Here is a 26,514-nt window from a genome sequence, read left to right as displayed (position 1 = left end):
TACGAACAGGACTGGATTATCAAGGTAGCAAGGTGTGACAGGAAGAAACGATGCTGGACATGATACAGGCCCTGGACGAGACAAGGATACAGGGCCTGGGTTAGGACTTGACTAGGATAGTGGAACCAGGACATGGAACTTGGAACTAGGAGCCTGGGCTTGGACTCTGAACCAGAGACTGGACAAGGACCCGAAACCTGGGTCTAGACTCGGGCTCGGACTCCAGAATTAGGCGAAGACATGACATAGTCTTGGGAGACAGGAACCTCAGAGCCTTGGACGAGGACTGGACGCTTGGAGCCTTGGACGTGGACTGGATGCTCGGAGCCTTGGTCTAGAGCATGGGAACATGGAGCTTTGGACTCGAGAGACAGGAACATGGAACACAGAACCGGGACCCCTCCTTGGAAACAGGACATAGGGTCGGGACACATGACTCAGAATGCAGAATACGACAAGACGGTTCCCAACACAAGGCAGCGGCAGATGGCCAGACCTACCTAGCGAAGGCGTGGACACAGGCGGTTCCCAACACTAGGTAGCGGCAAATGGCCGGACCTACCTAATGAAAGCGTGGATACAGATGGTTCCCAACTCTAAGTAGTGGCAAACGGCTGGACCTACCTAGCGAAGGTGTGGACACAAAGACAGTTCAAAACAATGATAGACAGTTCCTTATTGTGCTCCGGCAATTGAACTGGACAGCGGTGCAGGCAAGGCAAGGCAAGGCAAGGCTTCAGATGAGGCAAGGCGAGGCAAGGCTTCAGACACAGGCAAGACTTCAGGAGGAAGGGGCAGAGAAGGGATTCAGACAGGGGGTGAGAACAGGAACAATCCAGCAACCAGAGGCTAAATCCTGAAGCTACTTATGAAGCCAGCCCAAACACGAATCAGCTACCTCAACAGAAACTGGGGAAAACTGGAAAACCTGGAATAAGAAACATGGACTGGACCATGAACCAGAATGCGGATTTCACGGACCGGACCATGACATTGTAAGCTTTTAAAAACTTCTCAATTCTCTGTCTTCCCACTAATTTTTGCTTCCTTGTATGCCCTCTCCTTTGCTTTAACTTTGGCTTTGACTTCTCTTGTCAGCCACGGTTGCTTCCTTTTTCCATTCGAAAATTTCTTCTTTTTTGGAATCTATCTGTCTTTTACCTTCCTCACTTCTCGCATAAACTCCATCCACTGTTGTTCTGCCATCCTTTCTGCTAGTGTCCCTTTCCAGTCAACTTTGGCCAGTTCCTCTCTCATGCCACTGTAATTTCCTTTACTCCACTGAAACACCGACACATCGGATTTCGGCTTCACTTTCTCAAATTGCACAGTGAACTCAATCATGTTATGATCACTGCCTCTTAAGGGTTCCTTCACCTCAATCTCTCTAATCACCTCTGGTTCAGTACACAATACAGCCGATCCCCTAGTAGGCTCAACAAAAAGCTGTTCTAAAAAGCCATCTCATAGATATTCTACAAATTCTCTCTCTTGAGATCCAGTGCCGACCTGATTTTCCCAATCCACTCGCATGTTAAAATCCCCCACAATTATCATAACACTGCCCTTCTGACAAGCCTTTTCTATTTCCTGTTGTAATTTGTAGTCCACATCACTTCAGCTGCTAGGAAGCCTGTATATAACTGCCATCAGGGTCATTTTACCCCTGCGATTTCTCAGCTCAGCCCATAAAGATTCTGCACCTTCTAATCCTATGTCACCTCTTTCTAATGATTTAATATCATTTCTTATCAATAAAGCCATGCCACCCCCTCTGCCTACCTTCCTATCCTTCCGATACACCGTGTATCCTTGGATGTTCAGCTCCCAGAGACATGCATCCTTTAGCCACGTCTCAGTGATGGCCATGATATCATACCTGCCAATCTGTAGCTGTACGACAAGATCATCCACCTTATCCCTTATGCTGCGTGCATTTAAGTATAACACCTTAAGGCCAGTATTTGGTACTTTCTGCTTTGATTGCACTGCAACTTTATTGCACTGCAACTCATCCCAATGGCTACAAATTTGCTCCATCACCTGCCTGTCTTTCCTGACATCTTTACTGCTCACTATCTTAGATTTATTTCTGTCTTCCCCTTCCTCTGCTCTATCATTCCGGTTCCCATCCCCCCTGCCAAATTAGTTTAAACCCTCCCTAACAGCTCTATTAAACCTTCCCGCCAGGATATTGGTCCCCTTCGGGTTCAGGTGTAACCCGTCCTTTTAGAACAGGTCATACTTCCCCCAGAAGAGATCCCAATAATCCAAAGAATCTGAAGCCCTGCCCCCTGCACCAGTCTCTCAGCCACACATTCATCTGTCTGATCCTACTATTCTTGCCCTCGCTAGCATGTGGCACAGGTAGCAATCCTGAGATTACTACCCTGGAGGTCCTGCTTCTCAACTTCCTTCCTAACTCCTGGAAATCTCTCTTCAGGACCTTCTCACTTTTCCTATCTATGTCATTGGTACCAACATGTACCAAGACAGCTGGCTGTTCACCCTCTCCCTTCAGAACATTTTGGACCCAATCCGAGACATCCCATACCCTGGCACCCTGGGAGGCAACACATCATGCGGGTATCTCTATCAGGCTCACAGAATCTCCTGTCTGTTCCCCTAACTATGGAATCCCCTATGACTACTGCATTCTTCTTCTCCCTCCTTCCCTCCTGCACAAAGCGCCAGGCTCAATGCCAGAGACCCGGTCAACGTGACCGTCCCCTGTCAGGTGATCCCCCTCAACAGCATTCAAAACAAATACTTGTTGCTGAGGGGGGCAGCCACAGGGGTGTTTTCCACTATCGGGGCATTTTCCTTCCCTGCCCTGACAGTCACCCAGTTTTCTGACCCCTGTAGCCTAGGGATGACTACTTCCCTGTTGCTCCGGTCTATCACCTCTTCATTTTCCCTAATAAGCAGTGGGTCATCAAGCTGCAGCTCCAGATCCCTAACACAGTGTCTGAGGAGCTGCATCTCAACATCTACAACCTGTACTCAATACATTGATTTATGAAGGCCAATGTGTTAAAAGCTTTCTTTATGACTCTCTCTGTCTGTGACACCATCCTCAAGGAATTATGGATCTGTATTTCCAGATTCCTTTGTTCTACCACACTATTGCTCACTGAGGAGTGATCAAGCACGTAACTGGGAGTTAAGTGATTTAAATTTAAAATAACCTCTCGCCACTTTCCAAGTGCCCAGTGGAGGTTTGGTATAATCTCAAAGCAGATCTCTTCAGAGATGTTTTTATCTGGCAGCAAATTAGGAATTTGCATGACCCTTCCAGTTTACACCCACGGCTCCTTGAGGTCAAAGACGTAGGATTTCTATCCCGTTTTTTTACCATAAACAATGGGGAATAATAGTGAAAGCCCAGAACCTAGCTGATGTTGTGTCAAAATGTAATTGACTAATACAATTCATTATTCAGTATTAATGCAAAAGGAAATTGTTTTTTTTAGGGGTGTGTGGCATGATTATTTTGTGTGTTGAAGTACTGTACCCTTTGAGGGTCATTCCCAAGCCAATAGAAGCTCACAAGTTCAACAATAGACTGTGATGTTAGCTAGCTACATATCTACACATATCCATGTCCATCTCCCATCCATTCCAAAACGAACAAGCTCATCCCCTGCTCTTCCTTGCACAATTTCCATCAAAACACCAACTATATTTTTTTTTCCTCTCTCAGAACATGGCAAAAGGCCTTTGGCCTACTGAGTTCCTGTCAGTGATCAACCATCCATTTACATTATCATCAATACCTACACTTACCCTTCAAGTTTCTGTTGATAATAGTTTGCAGCTGCCCAAACTGCTCACCCTTTGGATCTGGGAGAAAACTGGAGGAAACCCATGTGATCACATGGAGAGCACAAATGCTAACTTCCCTTCAACTGATCCTCACCTCTCAGCTATAATACTGGACCAAATAGATATGTGACTGCTGTTCTGTTGGTCTGCCTCTCACTGTGGAAAAGATGACACCTCTCTGGAGGGGGGAGGGGGAGAGAGGGGGAGAGGGGGATAGGGGAGTGGGGAGGGGGAGGGCGCCTGTGGCATGTGAAAATGCTGAGTTATGGACTGTAGTTTTTTGTTCGACTGCAGATCATGGTCTCTTGGGGATTTTGCTATTGCTTGCTTGGTGAACGGTGGGCACTAATGCTTCCTGCTGGAAGAAGTAGGGGGAGGGAATGGGGGAGGGTTGATGCTTTGCTGCTGCTTGTACATGGGAGGGGGTGGGTGGGCTTTGGGGTTCTAATGTTTTTATGTCATTCATTCTTTAGGGCTTTCTTCTGTTTTATGGATGTCTGTGAAGAGTAAGAATTTCACATTGTATACTATATACACTCGCTGATATTAAATGGAACCATTCAACTATTGAACAATTGATATCTAAGCCTGGCCTTAAGGCAGAAGTTATTGGGGAGCACATTTTCCAGATCCCCTGGCCTTTGGGTGCAATGAGAGTTTTTAGCAAAGATCCAACAAAAATACAACATCGATGCTCCACTGTTGCTCGAGTTGTGCTTCAGCCGCTACTGTAGCTGTTGCAATGGTCGAGCATGTAAAAGGTCACTCAATATGTCTAACAAGATTTTAATTAAAACTTTAACCTTTTTACATCTACTGTTATAAAGTCCTACTCAAAGCAATAAGAGCTGTTGAAACAGAATACCAAAACAAAAGGTGCTTTCCTTCAGACATTTGAGTATTTCAAGAATCCTAACCAGACAGATCCTGAAATCTTGCAGAAATACAACAAATTTCATATAAAATTCCAAGTGGATATTGATAAGGGGATTATTTAACACAGAGAAAGAGACACTCAGCCAATAGGTAGTGGAGGAGTGGCAACCTCCTTTCTTGCAGTAAAATACTTTATGATCACTGACAGCTTGTGGCTTGAGCAATTAAGGAACAACTTCTTCCAGCACAAGTAAATTTCAAAACAAAAATTGTTCAGTTGAACTAGGCTATGACTGTGACAGAGATGCTGCCATTCAGATGCTTCAGCTGTGGCTGAAGTTTGAGTCTATTTTTCCCTCCCAATAACTACCTAACACTCTGTACTTCGAGCACTTTGAGGTTTAATAATGAGTACAAAGTGTTTGCCATAAACTTATCCGCTAACTTCCATTCTCTGGAGCAAATCTCCCTGAGCAAAACTAGCTTCATAATATTGGCAAGACCCAACTTATAGAGCACAGCCTGAACAAACCTAAGAAGCTAGAATGAACCAGGTGTCAATGTTGCGAAACAATTTAAGATATTTGTAAATATTTTTTACATTCAAAAACTAATGTAAATTAACATTACCACTAAAAATCTTTAAAAAGTATATTAGAAATTAAAATTAAAATGTAAAACACTAAAGCTAGCAGATCATAAAATAGATTTATTTTCTCAATTAATTCAACAATAAAAACAAGGCGAATATTACCCCTCTATCTTTCAGGCATTATCCACTGATATAAATGGAGTTGTTCAATAAGTGACTTACATGGTTTAATTAGGTGGATTTCCTGATGTGATTGCTGGAGAACTGAAGGTGCTTGACTCTGTATTGCTGGACTCCAGGAGAAGTCCAGCTATGGAGTGCAGTTGGAATGCATTTGGAATATTGGAATATTTACAGTGGGGACTGTCAGAGAGTTCAAGAGCTCTGCATTGAAAGAGTCTTTTGTGATTGTCTTCTTTGTGACTGATTACTGATGGGAAATCTGAGTCATTGTGTGTGGGATGTTGTTGCTAACCTGAAACTTTAAAAAATTCATGTATGGCTTAGCAAGGTAAATGTAATGTCCCCAGACAGGTGAATCTTAACCCAGTGTGATTATAAACATAGAAACCCTACAGCACAATACAGGCCCTTTGGCCGACAATGCTGTGCCAAACATGGACTTACTTTAGAAATTACCTAGGGTTACCCACAGCCCTCTATTTTTCTAAGTTCCATGTACCTATCCAGAAGTCTCTTAAAAGATCCTATCATATCCGCTTCCACCATCATCGCCAGCAGCCCATCGCACGCATTCACCACTCTCTGCATAAAAAAACTTACCCCTAACATCTCCTCTGTACCTACTTCCAAGCACCTTAAAACTGTGCCCTCCCATTTTAGCCATTTCAACCCTGGGAAAAAGCCTCAGACTATCCATACGATCAATGCCTCTCATCATCTTATACACCTCTATCACCTCTCATCCTCTGCTGCTCCAAGGAGAAAAGGCCGAGTTCACTCAATCTATTCTCATAGGCATGCTCCCCAATCCAGGCCATACCTGTGTAAGTCTCCTCTGCACCCTTTCTATAGTTTCCACATCCTTCCTGTAGTGAGGTGACCAGAACTGAGCACAGTACTCCAAGTGGGGTCTGACCAGGATCCTATATAGCTGTGATATATCCTCTCGGCTCTTAAACTTAATCCCATGATTGATGAAGGCCAATGCACCGTATGCCTTCTTAACCACAGAGTCAACCTGCGTAGCAGCTTTGAGTGTTCTATGGACTCGGACCCCAAGATCCCTCTGATACTCCACACTGCCAAAAGTCTGACATTAATACTATGTTCTGCCATCATATTTGTGTTGAAATTGTATTGTACATGCTAAATATGCTATGCGATAACATAGACATGCTGATTTTCGTTTCTGAAATACAGGACTATTGAAATCATTGGAACCCAATTTTGGGAGAGAACATTAATTGCCACATATTATCATAATTCACAAATGGCACATAAATTTGTATCAATAACTTAAGAGTGAAGAGAGACTTCTTCACTAAACTGATTGTAAATAGATGAGGTTATCTGCTCTGTAGTACAAGTTACTCTGTTGAGTTTAATTAAGAATATTGAAATTATTATATATTGAATACCAAGGAAATCAAGAGCTTTGGAATAGGGGTGTTAAAAGAAGTTGAGATAGAGTTTTAGCCAATATCTGATTGAATGGCTAAGCGGGGGGGGGGGTGACGGGGAGGAGTGGGGAAGCCACACATCCTTTATTCTGTTATTTGGTGCTTACTTTATATGGAATAGAAACAAATTAATGATGCAATTTATTCTAAAAGCTTTCTGTTCTCTGTGTGTGTGTGCGCACTATTAACTCCTGGTGGAGTTGTCGGGGAGCTGTCATGACAAGCTTTTTGCACCGATCTTTTTGGTATGTTCATCGTACGGCGTGTCTTGCGCATCTGAAAACTCTCCAGGTTTTTTTTTTTACGAGGTCGAAGTAGAGATGGAGAGCATGCAAGGGAGCCGGCTGGATTCGAACTCGGGACCTCTTGCCCCAAAGTCCAGCGCCAATGCCACTACACCACCAGCCGGCTCTCCGTTCTCTGTGTCAACATGTAAATAACCGTTTCCTTATTTTGCCTTTGGCCAAATATGCAAAAACCTGAAAGCAAGTAACATCAGGTTCAAGGACAGCTTCCATCCAACTATTATAAGAATAGTGAATACTCCCCTAATATAATAGGATGGACTCTTGAACTCAGTCTACCTTGTTATGGCCTTGCACCTTATTGTCTGTCTGCACTACACTTTCTCAGTTATACTTTATTCTGTATTCTGTTATTGTTTTCTCTTGTATTACTTCAATGTACTGATGAAATTATCTGTATAAATAATATGCTAAACAAAGTTTTTGGTGTACATGTGACAATAATAAATCATTTACCAATAGAGAAATACATTAGTCGTCATTAATATTACCTTACCTCCTTTTCCTTTCTTGAGAGAAGGTAATATTTAAAGGATACTTCAATTAAGGTATTCAGGCTGATAGTCAAACAGAGGCTAGATACCTTTAAATTAGTTGATTTAGGCAGAATGACTCAGGCGTCAGTACAAGCATGAAAAAAGGATTTTTCTTCCAATTTGCCTGCTTGAAATAGTTTCAAGCTTGAAGATCAGTCAACCCTCAAAGGTCTTTCTGCCCATTAAAATGAGTAGATAGCAAATCCTACTGGGCTTGTGGGCCCCCATGTTTGAATTCCCAATATAAATTCTGGTGCTTTAAGCTCCATGTTAGAGTAATTAATTTGTACAAACAACCTATGTATCTAATACCCAGGATATAAGTCTCAATACAGCTCCATTCCTATTCATGCAATCATTATCTCTGTCAATGCAGTCTGCTGTTTTCTGTCTGTTCAATGAATGCTAAAGGGTTTATTGGAATTATGGATGAATTGTACCCATCATAAGAGATTAGTGGGTAAAATAATCCTTTGAATTCATCTCTGGCATCATATTGCAACACATCTTCTAAACAGAGGCTTTAAAGACATAAGACATAGGAGCAGAATTAGACCGTTTAGCCCATTGAGTCTGCTCCATCATGGCTGATTTATGTTCCCTCACACCATTCTCCTGACTTCTCCCTGTAGTCTTTGACAGCCTATCTAATCGAGAAACTATCAACTTCTGCTTTAAATATACCCAAACATTTGGCCTGAATAGTCATTTGTAGCAAAGAGTTCCAAAGGTTCACTATGGTCTGGCTAAAGGAATTCTTCCTCATCTCTGTTCTAAATGGATGTCTCTCTATTCAGGGTCTATGCCACCTTCCCTGAACTCCCACACAATAGGAAACATTCTCTCCGCATCCATTCTATCCGGACCTTTCAATATTTGATAGGTTTCAATCAGATTTCCCCCTCATTTTCCTAGACGCCCCCAAGTACATACCTAGATCCATCAAACACTCCTCATACATTAATCTTTTCATTCCCAAAAGTATTCTCATGACAATCCTTTGGGCCCTCTCCAATGCCACCTTAACTTTTCTTAGATATAGGCCCCAAAACTGCTCACAGTATTCCAAATGGGGTCTGAGAAGTGCCTTATAAAGCTTCAGTACTACATTTGTGCTTTTATATTCTTATAAGCATCTGTTAGTCTCATGAGACCATGGATTTGCCCCTTGGAAGGTTTCCAGGGTGCAGGCCTGGGCAAAGTTTTATGGAAGACCGGCAGTTGCCCATGCTGCAAGTCTCCCCTCTCCACGGCACCGATGTTGTCCAAGGGAAGGGCATTAGGACCCATACAGCTTGGCACCGGTGTCGTCGCAGAGCAATGTGTGGTTAAGTGCCTTGCTCAAGGACACAACATGCTGCTTCGGCTAAGGCTCGAAATAGCGACCTTCAGATCGCTAGACGAATGCCTTAACCACTTGGCAACTTTTATATTCTAGTCGTCTTGAAATGAATGTTAATATTGCATTTACCTTTCTAGCAGAATCAGAATCAGGTTTATTATCGCCGGCATGTGTCATGAAATTTGTTAACTTAGCAGCAGCATTTCAATGCAAAACATAAAATAGGAGAAAAAATAAATTAGTAATAAAATAATAGTAATAAAAAATAATTAAATTAATTACAGTATACGTATATTGAATAGATTAAAAATCTTGCAAAGAACAGAAATAAAATATATTAAAAAGTGAGGTAGTGTTCACGGGTTCAATGTCTATTTAGGAATTAGAGGGGAAAAAGCTGTTCCTGAATTGTTGAGTGTGTGTCTTCAGGCTTCTGTACCTCCTACCTGATGTTAACAGTGAGAAAAGGGCATGTCCTGGGTGCTGGAGGTCCCTAATAATGAATGCTACCTTTCTGAATCACCGCTCCTTGAAGATGTCCTGCGTACTTTGTAGGCTAGTACCCAAGATGGATCCGACTAAATTTACAGCAGCTCTGCAGCTTCTTTCAGCTCAACCACTGACTTAACCTGCAAGTTAACCTTCAGGGAATCCTGCACGAGGACTTCCAAGTCCCTTTGCGTCTCTAATTTTTGAATTTTCCCCCATTTAGAAAATAGTCTGTGCCTTTATTCCTTCTACGAAAGTGCATGATGATACATTTCCCTACACTATGTTCCGTCTCTCACTTCTTTGTCCATTCTCCCAAACTGTCTAAGTCCTCCTGCAGACACCCTGTTTACACAATACTACCAGCTCTCCAAATATCTTCCTATTGTCTGCAAACCAGGCCACAGAGCCATCAGTTTCATCATCCACATTATTGACATATAACATGAAAAGAATCGGTCGCAATACTGACCCTTGTGCAACAAAAAAGGCCCTTTTATTCCTACTCTTTGCCTCTTACCACTCAGCCAATCCGTAAGACTATAAGATCATAAGACATAGGGGAAGAATTAGGCCATTCAGCCCATCAAGTCTGCTCTGCCATTCCGTCAGGGCTGATCCCAGATTTCCAGATCCCACTCAACCCCAGCACCTGCCTCCTCGCCACATCTTTTGATGTCCTAACTGATCAGGAAAATATCAGCTTCTGCCTTAAGTATGCCCTCAGACTTGGCCTCCACCGCAGTCTGTGGCAGAGCATTCCACAGATTCGATACTCTCTAGCTAAAAAAAATTCCTCCTTACCTCTGTTCTAAAAGGTCACCCCTCAATTTTGATGCTGTAACCCCCACCATAGGAAACATCCTCTCCACATCCACCATCCAACCTATCTAGTCCTTTCAACATTTGGTAGGTTTCAAAGAGATTCCCCCACATTCTTCTGAATTCCAGTGAGTACAGGTCCAAATGCTCCTCATATGTTAACTGCTTTATTCCCAAAATCATCCTTATGAACCTCCTCTGGACTCTGTCCAATGACAACACATCCTTTCTGAGATTTGGGTCCAAAACTGTGGAGAATATTTTAAATTTGGCCTGACTAGTGTCATAAAGGCTCAGCATCATCTTCTTGCTTTTATATTCTATTCTCCTTGAAGTAAGTGCCAACATTGCACTTGCCTTCTCTACCACAGACTCAACCTTTAAATTGACCTTCTAGCATCCTGCATAAGGACTTCTAAGTCCCTCTGCACACTGATGGTTGAACCTTCTCCTCATTTAGGCAATATTCTGCACTATCGTTCCTTTTACTAAAAAGCATTATCATACATTTCCCAACACTGTATTTCATCTGCCAGTGTCTTCCAATTTGTTTAATTCCTGCTGCAATCTCATTGTTTCCTCAGCACTACCCACCCCTCCACCTATCTTCGTATCTTCCACAAACTTTGCCACAAATCCACCAATTCCATTATCTGAGTCATTGACAAACAATGTGAAAAGTAGCAGTCCTAATACTGACTTCTGAGGAACATCACTAGTCACCAGCAACCAACCAGAAAAGGCCCCCATTATTCCCACTCACTGTCTCCTGGCTGTCAGGCATTCCTTTATCCATGCTAGTATCTTTCCTATAATGCCACGGGGTCTTACTTTCTTAAGCAGCCTTATGTGTGGCACCTTATCAAATGCCTTCTGTAAATCCAAGTGTACAACGTCCACTGCTTGTTATTTCCTGAGATTTGTCAGGCAAGATATCCCCTTAAGGAAACCATGTTGTTTTTGGCCTATTTTATCATGTGCCTCCAATAATCCCAAAACCTCATCATTAATAATGGACTCCAACATTTTCCTGACCACTGAAGTCAGGATAGCTGGCCTAGAATTTCTGGTTTCTGTGATGTTCTGAGCTCTGTCCACAACACCCTGCAGTTTTAATGCAGTCTCAGGCAGAGCAGTTGGAATACCAAGCCAGTATGCATCCAGATAGAATGCCTTTTCTGGTACATTAGTAAAATTTGCTGAGTGTCTAAGGGGCATGTCAAATTTCTCAAGACTGTTGAAGAAACAGAGGCACTGGTAGCCTATCCTCTTCAAAGTTTGACATATTGTGCATTCAGGGATGCCCCTCTGCACACCACTGTTGTAACGTGAATTTATGTGTGTTACTGTCACCTTCCAGTCAGCTTGAAGCAGTCTGGCCATTGTCCTCTGTCCTCTCTTATTGACAAGGCATTTTCACTCACAGAACTGCCACTTGCTGGACTATCTGGACTATTCCTCTTCTCACCCTGTCTCTTGCAAAAACGCCATCCCCTTCTCGCAATTCCTCCGTCTCCGCCGCATCTGCTCTCAGGATGAGGCTTTTCATTCTAGGACGAGGGAGATGTCTTCCTTTTTTAAAGAAAGGGGCTTCCCTTCCTCCACTATCAACTCTGCTCTTAAACGCATCTCCCCCATTTCACGTACATCTGCTCTCACTCCATCTTCTCGCCACCCCACTAGGAATAGGGTTCCCCTGGTCCTCACCTACCACCCCACCAGCCTCCGGGTCCAACATATTATTCTCCGTAACTTCCGCCACCTCCAACGGGATCCCACCACTAAGCACATCTTTCCCTCCCCCCCCCCCTGCATTCCGCAGGGATCGCTCCCTACACAACTCCCTTGTCCATTCGTCCCCCCCATCCCTCCCCACTGATCTCCCTCCTGGCACTTATCCGTGTAAGCGGAACAAGTGCTACACATGCCCTTACACTTCTTCCCTTACCACCATTCAGGGCCCCAAACAGTCCTTCCAGGTGAGGCAACACTTCACCTGTGAGTTGACTGGGGTGATATACTGTGTCCAGTGCTCCCGATGTGGCCTTTTATATATTGGCGAGACCCGACGCAGACTGGGAGACCGCTTTGCTGAACATCTACGCTCTGTCCGCCAGAGAAAGCAGGATCTCCCAGTGGCCACACATTTTAATTCCACATCCCATTCCCATTCTGACATGTCCATCCACGGCCTCCTCTACTGTAAAGATGAAGCCACACTCAGGTTGGAGGAACAACACCTTATATTCCGTCTGGGTAGCCTCCAACCTGATGGCATGAACATCGACTTCTCTAACTTCCGCTAAGGCCCCACCTCCCCCTCGTACCCCATCTGTTACTTATTTTTATACACACATTCTTTCTCTCACTCTCCTTTTTCTCCCTCTGTCCCTCTGAATATACCTCTTGCCCATCCTCTGGGTCCCCCCCCCTTGTCTTTCTTCCCGGACCTCCTGTCCCATGATCCTCTCGTATCCCCTTTTGCCTATCACCTGTCCAGCTCTTGGCTCCATCCCTCCCCCTCCTGTCTTCTCCTATCATTTTGGATCTCCCCCTCCCCCTCTCAAATCCCTTACTCACTCTTCCTTCAGTTAGTACTGACGAAGGGTCTCGGCCTGAAACGTCGACTGCACCTCTTCCTACAGATGCTGCCTGGCCTGCTGCGTTCACCAGCAACTTTGATGTGTGTTGCTTGCTGGATTTTTTTTTTGTTTTCACACCATCTTCTGTAAACTCTGGAGACTGTTGTGTGTGAAAATCCCATGAGATCAGCAGTTTCTAGATACTCAAACCATGCATCTGGCATCAAAAATTATTCCATAGTCAAAGTCACTGAGATCTCATTTCTTCCCCATTATGATGTTTGATATGAACAACAGCTGGAACTCTTGACCATGTATGGGTGCTATGGTAGATAGCAGTTAGCCCAACTCTACTGCAGCTCAAGCATTGGAGTTCAGTGTTCAATCCTGGCATCCTCTTTAAAATAATTGTACAACCTCCCCATGAAATGCATGGGTTTTTCTAGGTATTCCATTTTCTTCACCTGACTTTTCAAATCTCCTTACCACATTTTGGAACATTATCTTCACATGATGGTTTCATTGGGAATGTTTTACTATAGTGCTAATGTATGACGTTAATATAAATTTAGTTTAATAATATTCCTATAATGTTTCATTGCATTAGGGACACCACAGAAGTACAAGATTTTACAACTTAAGTATCTTTTAACATTGATGAGAATACTTATACAATACACAGGCTATATCATCCAGACATATTATTCGGTATTTATGGATTAAAAAGTTAATGTTAAGAAATAAGTAGAACTGAATTCAGCAAATGTAATGTGGTGAGTCTTAGAATGTGAGAAATGGAAACAGAATGTGATATTCAGCTAGCTGTACTTGCTCCCACATTCAGCTCAGTTTCTACTACAACACCACTTTCCTGCAGTAATCCCATTGCAGTTGATTACGTTTATTTTCAACAATCAATAACTGAACCTCCACAACTCCCTTGCAGAGATTTTCAGAGATTTACTTTCCTCCAAGTGAAGAAATATCTTCCCACATATTTTATGAAATCACGTATTTCATGTATTTCTAACAAAATGAAAAGGTCGTTCAACCCATTAACTCTATTCCAGCTCTCGGAATTATCCCAATAGTCCCATTCTTTAACTGTTTCTCAGTAACCTGTTTTATCTTCTCTACTTTCAGCTGCAATCCAATTTATCCCCTTTCCAATTTTCCTGGTACGATTTTCCAATCTTTCACAAAAGTAGTATTTTGAGTTAAATGCAGATGAAAGCAAAAGACTCAAAAGTTCAATGGTTCATTTATTATCAAAATATACAACCTGAAATTCTTCTTCTCCGGGTAGCCATGAAACCAAGAAAGAAAAGAAAGGCAGCTGGATCACCAACCCCCAAAATCCCCCCCCCAAAGACAAACAAAAAATGGAACAGACACATCAACCCCCAAATCCCTCCCCCTGCACAAAAACACCTGTTGTGTCTATTCCATTTTGTTCATTTTTTTGGGGTAGAATATAATTTAGGATTGATTGATTGATTGAATTTTTATTTGCACAAGTTATCTTCTTTTGCACTTTGGTTGTTTGTCAGTCTTTATTTATAGTTTTTCATAAATTCTATTGCACTTCTTTGTTTTTCTGTAACTCTGCAAAAAAATGAATCTCAATGTAACATATGGTAACACATATGTAGTTTGTTAATAAATTCATTTTAACTGTGACTTGGAAGGTATCATTTTGGCTTCTGAGCACCCAAAGTATTCAAGTAAAATTGTCCTCTACTCCTTGACCTAGCAACACAAATCTAGAATTATAATCTTTATAAGCAATGATAAACACGAAATATAGTCTCACACTGCCTTGGAAATTCATTCCATTGACCAATGAATGCTGAGAGTGAAGATTATGTGCACAATATAATATGCTTAAGTGAATAAATGTACCAGTGATTGGGAAGCAATTTTGAGATAAATGTCACTCGGTAGCCTTATATTAAAAAAGCAAAATAAGAAAGGTAATTGAACTAGATTAGTGAAGTTCTTTTATCCATCTCTTCACAGAGAAGCCCAATATCAAAGTCTAGCCACCATCATTTAATTTGATAATTAGTTTTAAGGTGGATAACTTCAATCACACTACTCTGAACTAATTCTATGACCTACAAGCTCACTTTCAAGGACCTTTTACAACTGATGTTCTCAGTATTATTTATTTGCACAGTTTGTCTTCTTTTGCACATTGGCTGTTTGTCAGTCTTTGCCTGTTTCTGTATAGCTTTGCATAAATTGTTTTGTATTTCTCTTTCATTGTAAATGGTTTCAGAAAACAAACAAGGTAATATAAGCTTACATACATTTATGTTTGCTAATACATTTATTTTGACCTGAACATTGAACTAGAAAGTAGCAACCAAAGAGTGGACCTTCTACGGACTTGGTATAATAAATTTCTCAGAATAAATAACAATATATCTGGAATCATGATGTATGACATCATCCTAAAAGTCTACTTTGTCTTCAGGCTTATTCATGTGTAGTTTAAAGTTAGGATATTTTCACATCAAATTGGAGTTTGTGACTATTTGTGGTAACAAGTTTAAATATATGGCTGGTATTTTACAGAGGACAAACCCAGAAACCTAATTTATTGTAATTATTTACAATACTATAAGATGCTTGCATAGTTTTAATTGTCACCACTATTTCTTGCTGTCACATTTACTTGATTTTTTGCCAATTTCTTGGATTAAAAATTCATGTTTCACATTTTGATACCAACTACCTATATATAGCTCTCATTCTGTAATTATAACGCTATTAACGCTGTTTCTGCTCCTGTCGCAACACAATTTTACACCCTCTCTCTCCTTGTACTGCAGAGGAACCCCTGTAGTTATACTAAATTTAATTCTCTGATTTCCAGTGCGATGCAGGTTTCCAATTAAAGTGCAAGTAATATAAAGCCAGGGTGTTATGCAAAAGGACGGAGTAAAATAGAGAAATAATCATGCATGTAAGATTAAGTTACACTGTCTCCCAGCTTTATCAAAAGATCACTTTTAGCCCCCAATTCCTTATGTACAAAATGGTAACATGCAGATTTAACAATTTATTTGCAATTTTCCAGGACTAGATTTTCCTACTGAATTATTTCTGGATTAAGTTATGCGTACAGTCAGGTTTGGGAACAGCTTCTTTCCAACTGTGATAAGACTGCTGAACGGATCCTGATCCGGATCTGGGCCGTACCCTCCAAATATCTGGACCTGCCTCTCGGTTTTTTTGCACTACCTTACTTTCCATTTTTCTATTTTCTATTTATGATTTATAATTTAATTTTTTAATATTTACTATCGGTTTGTAATCCTGGGAGCCGGAAGTGCAGAATCAAATATCGCTGTGATGATTGTACGTTCTAGCATCAATTGTTTGGCGGCAATAAAGTAAAGTATAATGTATCAGATTACTAAATTGTGACCAGTTTCATCAAATTTTGTTAGAGACCAAATTTGACGATTGTGTTGTATATGGTACAGTACATGTTTAGTTCAGTGATAAAAGATGTTAACTCCAAAAATTCATAATTACTTATCACTAATGAATAAACTGTGAGAAATTAACACTTCTGTTTTCAACTGCTCGGAAGTTCACAGGGGTTGAATATTAGAAAATCCTTCAAATACTTGTATGAATTACATAGATCTCTCCATTTTCATTTTGCTTTGGGCCTCTGGATATCTACATATGGAAGTGTACATTGACAAGACGGACGATTTCACTCATGTTCTAAATGTTACTGGAAGCAAGATTACATTTTGAACAAACAAGTAGTGCACAGAGAAAACCTACAATATCAGTCTCTGATTTTTTTTTAATGAGCGCTCTCTACAATCAGAAGGGAGTATCCTCAGAAAAAAATAATTATTCTAGGTGGAGCTTTTCCACTAGCCAAATATTCATCAATAGCTGACATAAGGTCTTAAGCTGCCAGACAAATGCTAATCGGCTTTGTTTCTGTTTTGACTTGGTTTCCAACATCTGTAGTATTTAGCTGTGTGGCTGCTGGTCCTTTTGGAGAGGAACAACCTGTTAAATATTTCTGATAATTGCAGTCAATGTCTTATCAACAATTAATGGCAGGAGTTGTTTGACTGATGTTGCATATTTAAATGAGTGTTTTAACTAAGATCTATTTCAACTACAGCTGGATGCTACTTGTTTGCCAAGAAAGTAGCTTGAATCGGATTTTATTCTGAGAATTGCTATTTAAATAATTGGCTGCAAGCCTCTTTTTTGAAAGAAGAATTATACTTCAGTCAATTATGCACTTAGCCATTTTTAAAAAAAGCAAAAGCAGAACTACAAATGCTGGAAACTTGAAATCAAGACAGCAAACATTAGAAAAACTCAACAAGCCAGGCTGTATCTGTGCAGAGAGAAATTAAGTTAACTTGTCAGATGGATGATCTTTTTATCAGAACTAGGAAAAGTTAGAAATAAGGCAGAGGTGCAAGTTAGAGAAAACAAAGAGAAGCTCTATGAGGATGGAAGCCAAGGCAGAACAACTTACCTAAATGGTACTCATCAGAACACAGAGCATAGAACACCACAACATGTACAGTATGACATTGAGTCAACTTTATAGCCTACTCTAATATCACTCTAACCCTTCCCTCCTACATAGCCTTCTACTTTTCTATCATCCATGTTCCTATCCAAGAGCTTCTTAAGTGCACCCAATGTACCTGCCTCAACCACTTCTGGTAGGTGTCCCATGCACTCACCGTTCTCTGTGTAACAAACTTACCTCTGTCCCTCCTCCATTCACCCAATAATTATGCTCTCTTATATTAGCCATTTCCGCCCTGGGGAATAAAAAATCTCTGGCTCTTTCCTCAATCTATGCCTCTTATCATCTTGTACAACCCTCTATCAAGTTGCCTCTCATCCTCCTTCCGTCCAAGCAGACACACCCAAGCTCGCTCTACATACCCTCATAGAAAAAGGTTCTACCAGTTGATAGCTGATGGGGAAGGTTTATTAATTGCAGCAGATCTATCCAATGCAACCTATGCACCTCTTCACCATAGAGAGATCTAAATGTTCCTTCCGGGTGAAGTAGCCATTTACTTATACATCTTCCAAATGAATTAAGTGAATTTGGCGATCTCTGCAGTGGAGAAACTACGTGTATCCTAAACAACCATGTTGCAGAACACACCTATTCAATCCATTTGGTAACCCCGTACCTCCCACTTTAATTCTTCAACCCACTTCAACTCACAGTTCTCTTTCTACGGTCTCATATACTGTTTTAATGAACTCCAGCTTAAGATCAAAGACATCATTTCATCTTCCAACAAAGCACAAAACAAACCTCAGGACTCTACATACTTTGAACAATTCTAGATAGCTCACCTTCCCAGTTTACATGAGGAATAGTCAGTTCAGATTGAGAAGTCATCAACTTGGAGCGGTTTGGTCGCACAATTTCAGCATGTTCTTTTATTCTCTCTGTTGCTTTCAGCTCCCTCTAATTACATCTTCTCCAAACAGACAAACAATGATTTATGAGCCTTTCTCACCTTCTTTCAGCTGGTACCAGTAGCATTTGATTCATTCAGTTTCTCTGTTTCTTATCATCTCCACTCCTGTCCCTAATCCTCAGTTTGATTTTTTAATATAACTTTTTATTGTCCTGATTAAAGCTCACCAACCTGAAATGCAAGTCAAATTCTCATTCCAAAGATGCTGTCTAGAGTATTTCCAGAATTTTCTGCTTTTAGTTGTCCAGGTAGTTAAGTAAAACTGAAAATGTTAATCTATCATTACCAGTTCTAGTGATAGCAGAGAATACTAAGAATTTATAAAACAGAAAACAACCAAACGTGAAGGCACAGTTCCTCTCTTGAAATCAAACTTTGAACCATAGCCACCAGTGGAAAATACAATTATATTTAATAAATACAATTATTTAATAAATACAAATACATTTTCATTAGCATAAAAACAAGTGCAAATGTAACTAATTTAACTCATAGTTATATCACATGGAAAGAAATGCATATTTAAATGTGATCATGTTTTAAGACATGTTGTGGAATAATATTATTTCATTAATTTGGATTTTTCAGTGCAGTTGTATTTTATTTATTAATCATTTAAAAATATATATCTGGTATTTACTTCATTTAAGCTAGTAGTCATTTCAAATATGGCAAAGATCTCAAATGTAGGAAAGTGACTATTAGCTAACATTTGATAATAAATAACTCAAGATTAACTCAAATAATTTATTATTTTGCCTGTGGAGAGGTACAATAAACGTGTTTTATGTTGATTCCATATTTCCCTTGACCAAATGAATACTACTCTAATTTATATTCTAAAACACCCAGTTGTCCAACATTTTCCTAGTAGAATCCACCAAGAGATATCAATAGATTATTTTAAGTAAATCAGAATAAGGCTTATTATTACTCCTGACTTCCTGGAGTCCACAATCAAATCCTTGGTCTTGCTGACATTGAGGGCACAAATTGGGAAAAAAGAAGTCCCAGACACATTACTTGGACAAGAATATTCACACAGGCTTTTTTGAGACTTGGTTGATGTACTCAGTCAGATTGAGTGAATTTCAATTGTCTCATTACTTTGGACAAAGAGCTGGGAAAGTGTTTTAACTGGTCTGTCAAAGGTGGTTAAAGCTGGGAAATGGCAATCTCATTATGTAGAATCCAGGTATGTTATACAGAAGAAAAAAATAACCCAGGTCATTAAAACAATGTGAAATCCAGGAAACACTACTCCTTTTTAATATGGCAGATGAAGCAACTTAATGTATTCATCTGAATCAACTTTTGAAGTACAAAGTATTTGAAATCTTCATTTAAGGTTTTGTCACCCTGAATAATGAACAATAAATAAAAATGTATTTTTGAGAATGGTAATGGTATTCCACAGAAGAAAACATTTTTTCATTTATTTTTCATTTATCAGTTATCAATGCTCACATTAGTTTCACTGCACAGCGTGAAACTTAAAATATAACTGAATCAGAAGAAAACAATACATCAAAGAAACATTATAAACTACAACTATTTTCTTCAAGATACTTAACTACACCAAATTATTTAATAGTCTTCAATAGTCAGCCACAGGTATCTACTATAATTGTTTCCAGCATTAGCTACTAAAAATTGATTTATTTGCTCTATTACTGTGTGTTTGTTACACAAGTAATAAGCATTCATTCAATGGTGAATATTAGACATTATCAGAATGGTGAATGTTTACCTACAGCAATTGCCACACTTTTGGCACTGAATCACCATTATTTGCAATGAACTAGTCATGTGATGTCAGCAACATGAGAGGTTCCATAATCAAAAACTAAATATTTTTGGCTTTTAGATAAGGTCACTAATAAACTACTGCATATCAATCATTTTCTGTTTCAAGAACAGTAATTAGTTGCAAAATATATAAAGCAACAGGTACAAAGTTTTTATATCCATTAACTGTATTAGAAAGTTTGAACAAGTGACTAAAACACTCTGACTACATAATTTAGTGCAACACATTAAAGGTAATTTTGAGCAAAGTTCATAAAAATGTAATAACTTCATACAATTAAGCAGGTTAGAACATCAGAGATCAAATACCTAAAAATGGATTCTTGGTTGGCCATGCTAACCTCACAATAAGGTCACGTCACCACACATTGCATGCTACCTCTGAAATTCACTCAACTGACATCAGTACTACCAACCAGGGATCAACTTCCAGGCAATAGAATCATACAGCACACAATGAAGCTGTTCAACCCATGATGCTTGTGCTAGCTCTTTGAAAAATATTATTCAATTAAACCTTCACATCTGTTGTATATCACTGCCCTCTCAAGCAGTGCAGTCTAGTTCTAATTAACTCACTCTATAAATAAAAAAAAATTCATCTCCTTCCAACTCTACACACTTTTGTAAACTCAACTCATGCAGTTGGAAAATGTCCATATTTAACCTATCCAACGCTTTTAAATAACACTTAAAGTGGGAAAAATATTATTAAATTGAAAGGGGTATACTCCATGAAATTTAGGTCTTTTTTTTTTGGAATCTGCCAAATGACATGGCAAAGTTTGGATCCAGGGGATGTGATCTGTGGTTCTTTTAACTAAAAAAATGTCTGCTAAGTATTTGTTAGAATAGGACAATTGAGAACTTATTAACCAGATTTAACTTTTCACCAGTGATGTGATTTGAAAGGATTAACATTAAAAATTATTTATTAATGTGACAATGTGCAGCTGTAAACTTACCTTGCCCACGTACTGAGCTTCTGGTCCTATATGTTCTTCTAAAACAAAGAATTGGTTCCAGACCCAACCACGCTTAGGTCGATGATGTACTTCTTTCTCTCCTTCTAATTGCTTGTTTTGATTTCTTGTCAACTTAATAGTGCTCTGGAGAGTTGATGCAAAGCAAAAAATCCCGAGGCAGAGCAGCACCAGACACAAAGGAAGAATGGGTGGAACTTTCATGGTGAGCCCAAGACAAGTTTGGTTGAAATTCCTTTACTGTTGACAAATGTTTTTCCAACTGCAGATCTGGCACAGTTTAGTCCAGTATCAGAAAGCAACCTGAGAAGATCTATGCATTTTCATGGCTTGACCATCCACTGGGGAAAACATCGATACTTATTCACATCATGGAAAACAAATATCCCTCAAGCAGGATGGTGATGGACTGTAGAGAATCTTAACAAATCTTCCCAGGACTTAACATGTTTGACCTACAGAGAAGATAACAGAAATAATAATTAAACATAATCAGAAAAATACAACCCTTCTGTAAGACCTTCACCTGAATATCATCAACTGAAGCATTTGAAAAGCATCAACAGAACTATTGTTTTTAGATAATGAAATACCTCTTGAAGATTAATGGTCAGGAACATAAATAAGAATTTCTAAACAAATTCAATGAAATGAAAGTAAGGCAACACCAAGCATCCACTGACCGTAATATCTGCCATGAACCACTGCAACCAGACTTAAAAAGTACTCTTTGTAAAATGTAAAATGTTGCTTTAAAGAATAATCCTTGGCAAACTTAGAGCCAAAATTGTTTGTATGCTGATAAACCTTTTAAAAAATTACTAAGAATTCCTGATTACAATATTATAATGAATGTACTGAATTTAAAGGACTAAAATTGATTTAAAAATAAATACAAGAATCTCTCAATCTTTTTAAGGTCCTGAAAATTAATACAATTAGTAGTAACTTTGGATGAAGATTAATTCAATTGGGGAGTTTGTGAGCAAGTCCATTATTTAATGCAGTATTTCTTAAATTAATGTGAAAGGTAGCAGAAATTCAAGTTGCAAGAAATGTAAATTGCACTGATAATCATGTAAGTTTTATCATGGTTTATGGAGACTATAGACTGTGTGTTTCTTTAGCTCAGTGGTTCTAGAATGTAAAAATAAGATAAGACTTCATTTATCCTGAAGGAAATCATTGTTGCAGGGTGGCTCAGTCAGAAATATATACTTTAATATACAAAATGTAAGCATTGAGGAATGAAAAATAATACAAAATGTACATTAAAATGTAATAGTTCAATATACAGATGGGATACAAGAAAGGATCTCCTGTGGCATTCTGTGGTGTAACTTCGTGGAATCAGTCAGTTACTAAACATGCTCCTCTGTTTGTCCAGCAGGTCATGGAGGTGGTGAGAGGGATTGTCCATAATGCTCCGTAGCTTTTACAACGTCCTCCCCTCAGACACAAATGCCAGGGAATCCAGCTCCACCCCCAGAACAGAACCAGCCTTCCTAAACTGCCCAGAACAGGTTTCCTTGCAGCATCTCAAGGTCAAAGCCTCCCAAGCAGAAAAAAAATGTTGAGTCTTACTCTCTGTTTCCTGTAGATTATTGAAATCTCAGTGCATTACCCAGCAATCTCACTTATTTTGTTTAATACCCTTTCATGTGGTACCTTACTGATGCACTTATGAAAATCTAAATACATCCTACACATTAACCACCTATTCTGGTGGTTACAACTTCAAAACACTCTCAACAAACTTGTCATTATATCTTCTAAGTGTCACAAAATCCTGACTGTAGCATTTCCTCTACCTAGTAATCTGCATTTTCCAATTTCCTCATTCTTTAAAAAATTTAATGCCACCTGCCTTCTAATCTAACCATAATGGGGGGGGGGGTAGGGGTTAAGGAGAGATGGGTGTGAAGGTCCGACTGACTTGTTAGGTTTATGCAGAATTTTGTTTTAATCCACACTTCTAGCATCTGAATGACTTTGGTTTTGCAGCAGTGAATCTTGATTAACACTAAACTTTGGAAACTGGGCCAATCTCCATTCTACCTGATGAATGAGATTTCTGAGCAAGTTTATGTTCAGACTGTTAAATTCTTTGCAATCTACTTCTGCCAATGGTACCATTTCTTTATCATGGCTGGTGTAGAGCAAGATCTACAAACATGCTTTTCTTTTCTTAATGAGATATTCATTTTTAAACTTTTTATTTAAAATTATGTTAATTCACCTGATGTCATACATAAGCAAAACTATGACATTTCCAGTCACGTGTTTTCATGGAAATGTATGTTGTAAAACCAAAATATTTTATAAGATTTGGCTAGAGGCAGTACAGAATGCTGGGTAGAAGCTGATTATTTACTTTTGGGACCTAAAATTTGGGATCAAGTTCATCTAGGGTTGAGAAGATTTAAGTCTCATCCAGCTGCTATCTACTTTGGACCAAGTTGAAATGAATTTAAACAGCTAAATTCAATTCCCATTGGGTCTGGGGCACCAAAACAAAACTGCCACTAAGCTGACAATCTCATACAGAGAGAGGAGGCATGGAAGTGCAATGTTTCACACCAGCTATTAAGCTATGCTTTCGAAGTTGGGCAGGTGATTTAGGTAAAAATCCATCCTCTGCTCTATGCCCTAAATGTGCAATTGTGTCAAACTGAAGAAGTGAAGTTCAACTTATATTGTATTGCCCACAAATTAGACAACAGATGATATACTTTCAACTACAGTTGGACCACAATGATGATGATAATGGGTGACTACAATTTGCAGTTTTCTGTTGAAATCTCTGGCTGGGCCAAACACAGTCTTCCAACATGGATTTTCATCCAAATAGTCTTTTTGGAACTTTGTCATTTAATAGATGATGTGTATTGAAATGTTGAAGACAGGAATGAAGATCAAAACTACCTTTTAAATAAAGAGCAAGTAAATGCAGTGAATTGAGAAAAATACATATATATAATTAACGTAATTATTAGCATTTGAAAATGTAACATAATTAAATAGATTAACACCTCTTATTTTGATGGAATAAATACAATGTCTTATTTAGGTTAAGCACAAATGCTAATATTGTCAGGCATTATTTTTAGGCGAGATTGAAGAAATCACACTCAATTATGAATCATTAGCTCTATTTATAATAATAACTTGATGATGATTCACTAACTGATAGGATTGGTATAAAGTAAATGCATTACTTCTGTAGGAAGGCTGAGGTATTTTCAATCACAATTATCTTCAATTAATCCATCAACTTAATTATAATATTACCACATTATTAAAGAATATTATGAGCAGATGGTGTGGTGGAACGTGCAAAATAGATATGTATTGTCATGAAACATCCAGGCAATTCTGAATTCAAATCCTTTGAAAATCTGCCATGGATGGTAATAGATGACCAAGGTTCATCCATTTTAAATCATCATCAAGATCGTTTATTTCAACATAAAACCCAAAGAAACACCCATTATTACAATTAATGATTAGTTCAGCGTAATCTTCATCATATTTTTATTGTGCTCCAATGACCTCAGGAACAATACATAAATAAAATATGTTTAATCATTTCAATCTGCAGAATGCATTTAGAAAGACTAGATTCAGCTGAGAAATCCAACATTAAGCATTAAAGATTGAATGTTGAATTCAGCCTGGTCTGATATATGTATTTCTTCCTCAAAGATGCACATCAAAAGCACCAAAAGTGATGTCAGGAAATGGCCCACAGCTAATTCATTCTAGGTGACTGCTCCTTCTGATCAATCCTACTTTTTATTAGCACTTTTATCCTCAAAGTGCATTGATTATGCTATATCCTTGAGGTAGAAAGATTAATGTGTTCTGTCTGTTTGTTTTGCAGATACTTTCTTAGCCATAGTTTGCCGAATTTTTAAAATCCAACCAAGCACTTGTCCAGAAAAATGTCCTGGACCCATCATATAAATATGTTTGTGAAGAAAGCAAATCAGTGCCTCTACTTCCTCAGGAGTTTGTGAAGACTCGGCACATCATCAAAAACCTTGCCAAACATCGATAGATGTGTGGCGGAAAGTGTGTTGGCTGGCTGCATTATGGCCTGGTACGGGAATGCCAATGCCTTTGAGTGAACGATCCTACAAAAGGTAGTGGATTCAGCCCAATACATCACAGGTAAAACCCTTCCAACCATTGAGCACATCTACATGAAATGTCCACTAGGGCAGCGACATCCATTATCAAAGATACTCAGCACCTGAGCCATGCTCTTTTCTTGCTGCTGCCATCAGGTGTCAGGTACGAGTGCCTCAGGACTCGTACCACCAGGTTCAAGAAGAATTACTACCCCTCAATCATCAGGCCGTTGAAAAAAAGAGGATAACTACACTCATTTAAGGACTCTTTTTTCTTGTTATTTCATACTTATTATCTGTATCTGCACAGTTTCTTTATAGCTCCTGATACTTACAGCTTACAGATCCTGTTTACAGTTACCATTCTATAGATTTGCAAAGTATTCCCACAGAAAAAGAATCTCAAGGTTGTATGTGGCAACATGTATGTATTCTGATAATACATTTTTATTTTCACTATTTTGACTTTGACTTATATGTTGAGCCAGGTGCTGAATGCTGTTTTACTCCAAATTTTAACATCGATACACAGTTGTGGTCAATCCTGATTTCAAAGCAGAGCACTGTGAGATTTAGTCCTCCAATTATTGAGAAAATCAGGGTACAATCTGTCCCATTATGTGAACTACAAATACAGTTTAGCAACGTTTATGAACTGAACACCACTTTTGAAATTCTGTTCTGCTCACATCAACGAACTGAATTTCGGAAGTGGCATTCAAAGGTGTATCATACCTTTAGTTCATGGAAAAGAAGACACAATTCTAACTAAGCTGATGCTTTGAATAAATGAAAATGACTAGTTCTGACACATATTCATTGATTGATCATTTGAAATGACTTCAAGTTTATTTGACAAATTGATTAACAGCAAACTTATGCCCACTTTGATATCAGAATCAGGTTTATTAACATCGGCATGTGTCATGAAATTTTTTAACTTAGCAGCAGCAGTTCAATGCAATATGTAATATAGAAGAAAAATAAATAAATAAATAAACTGCAGTATATGTATTTTGAATGGATTAAAAATCATGCAAAAAGCAGAAATAATATATATTTAAAAAGTGACA

The 26,514-nt window shown here is 39.1% G+C and overlaps 1 protein-coding gene across 4 annotated transcripts in view; it reads right to left on the bottom strand.

Moving 5' to 3' along the window:
- The window catches only part of LOC140212489 (cadherin-18), a 672,855-nt gene that overhangs the window by 170,298 nt on the left and 476,043 nt on the right, over nt 1–26,514 (bottom strand). For all 4 annotated transcript variants that reach the window (XM_072283357.1, XM_072283356.1, XM_072283355.1 and 1 more), the window contains one exon: nt 21,291–21,763. In XM_072283357.1, coding sequence (XP_072139458.1) covers nt 21,291–21,512 — 222 coding nt within the window. In that variant the 5' untranslated portion in view covers nt 21,513–21,763. The remainder of the gene's footprint in view (nt 1–21,290; nt 21,764–26,514) is intronic.

Source organism: Mobula birostris, chromosome 19 (assembly GCF_030028105.1).
Source record: "Mobula birostris isolate sMobBir1 chromosome 19, sMobBir1.hap1, whole genome shotgun sequence".
NCBI lineage: Eukaryota > Metazoa > Chordata > Chondrichthyes > Myliobatiformes > Myliobatidae > Mobula > Mobula birostris.
The sequence above is the reverse complement of the archived record's forward strand: the minus strand, read 5'-3'. Positions and strand labels throughout refer to the sequence as shown.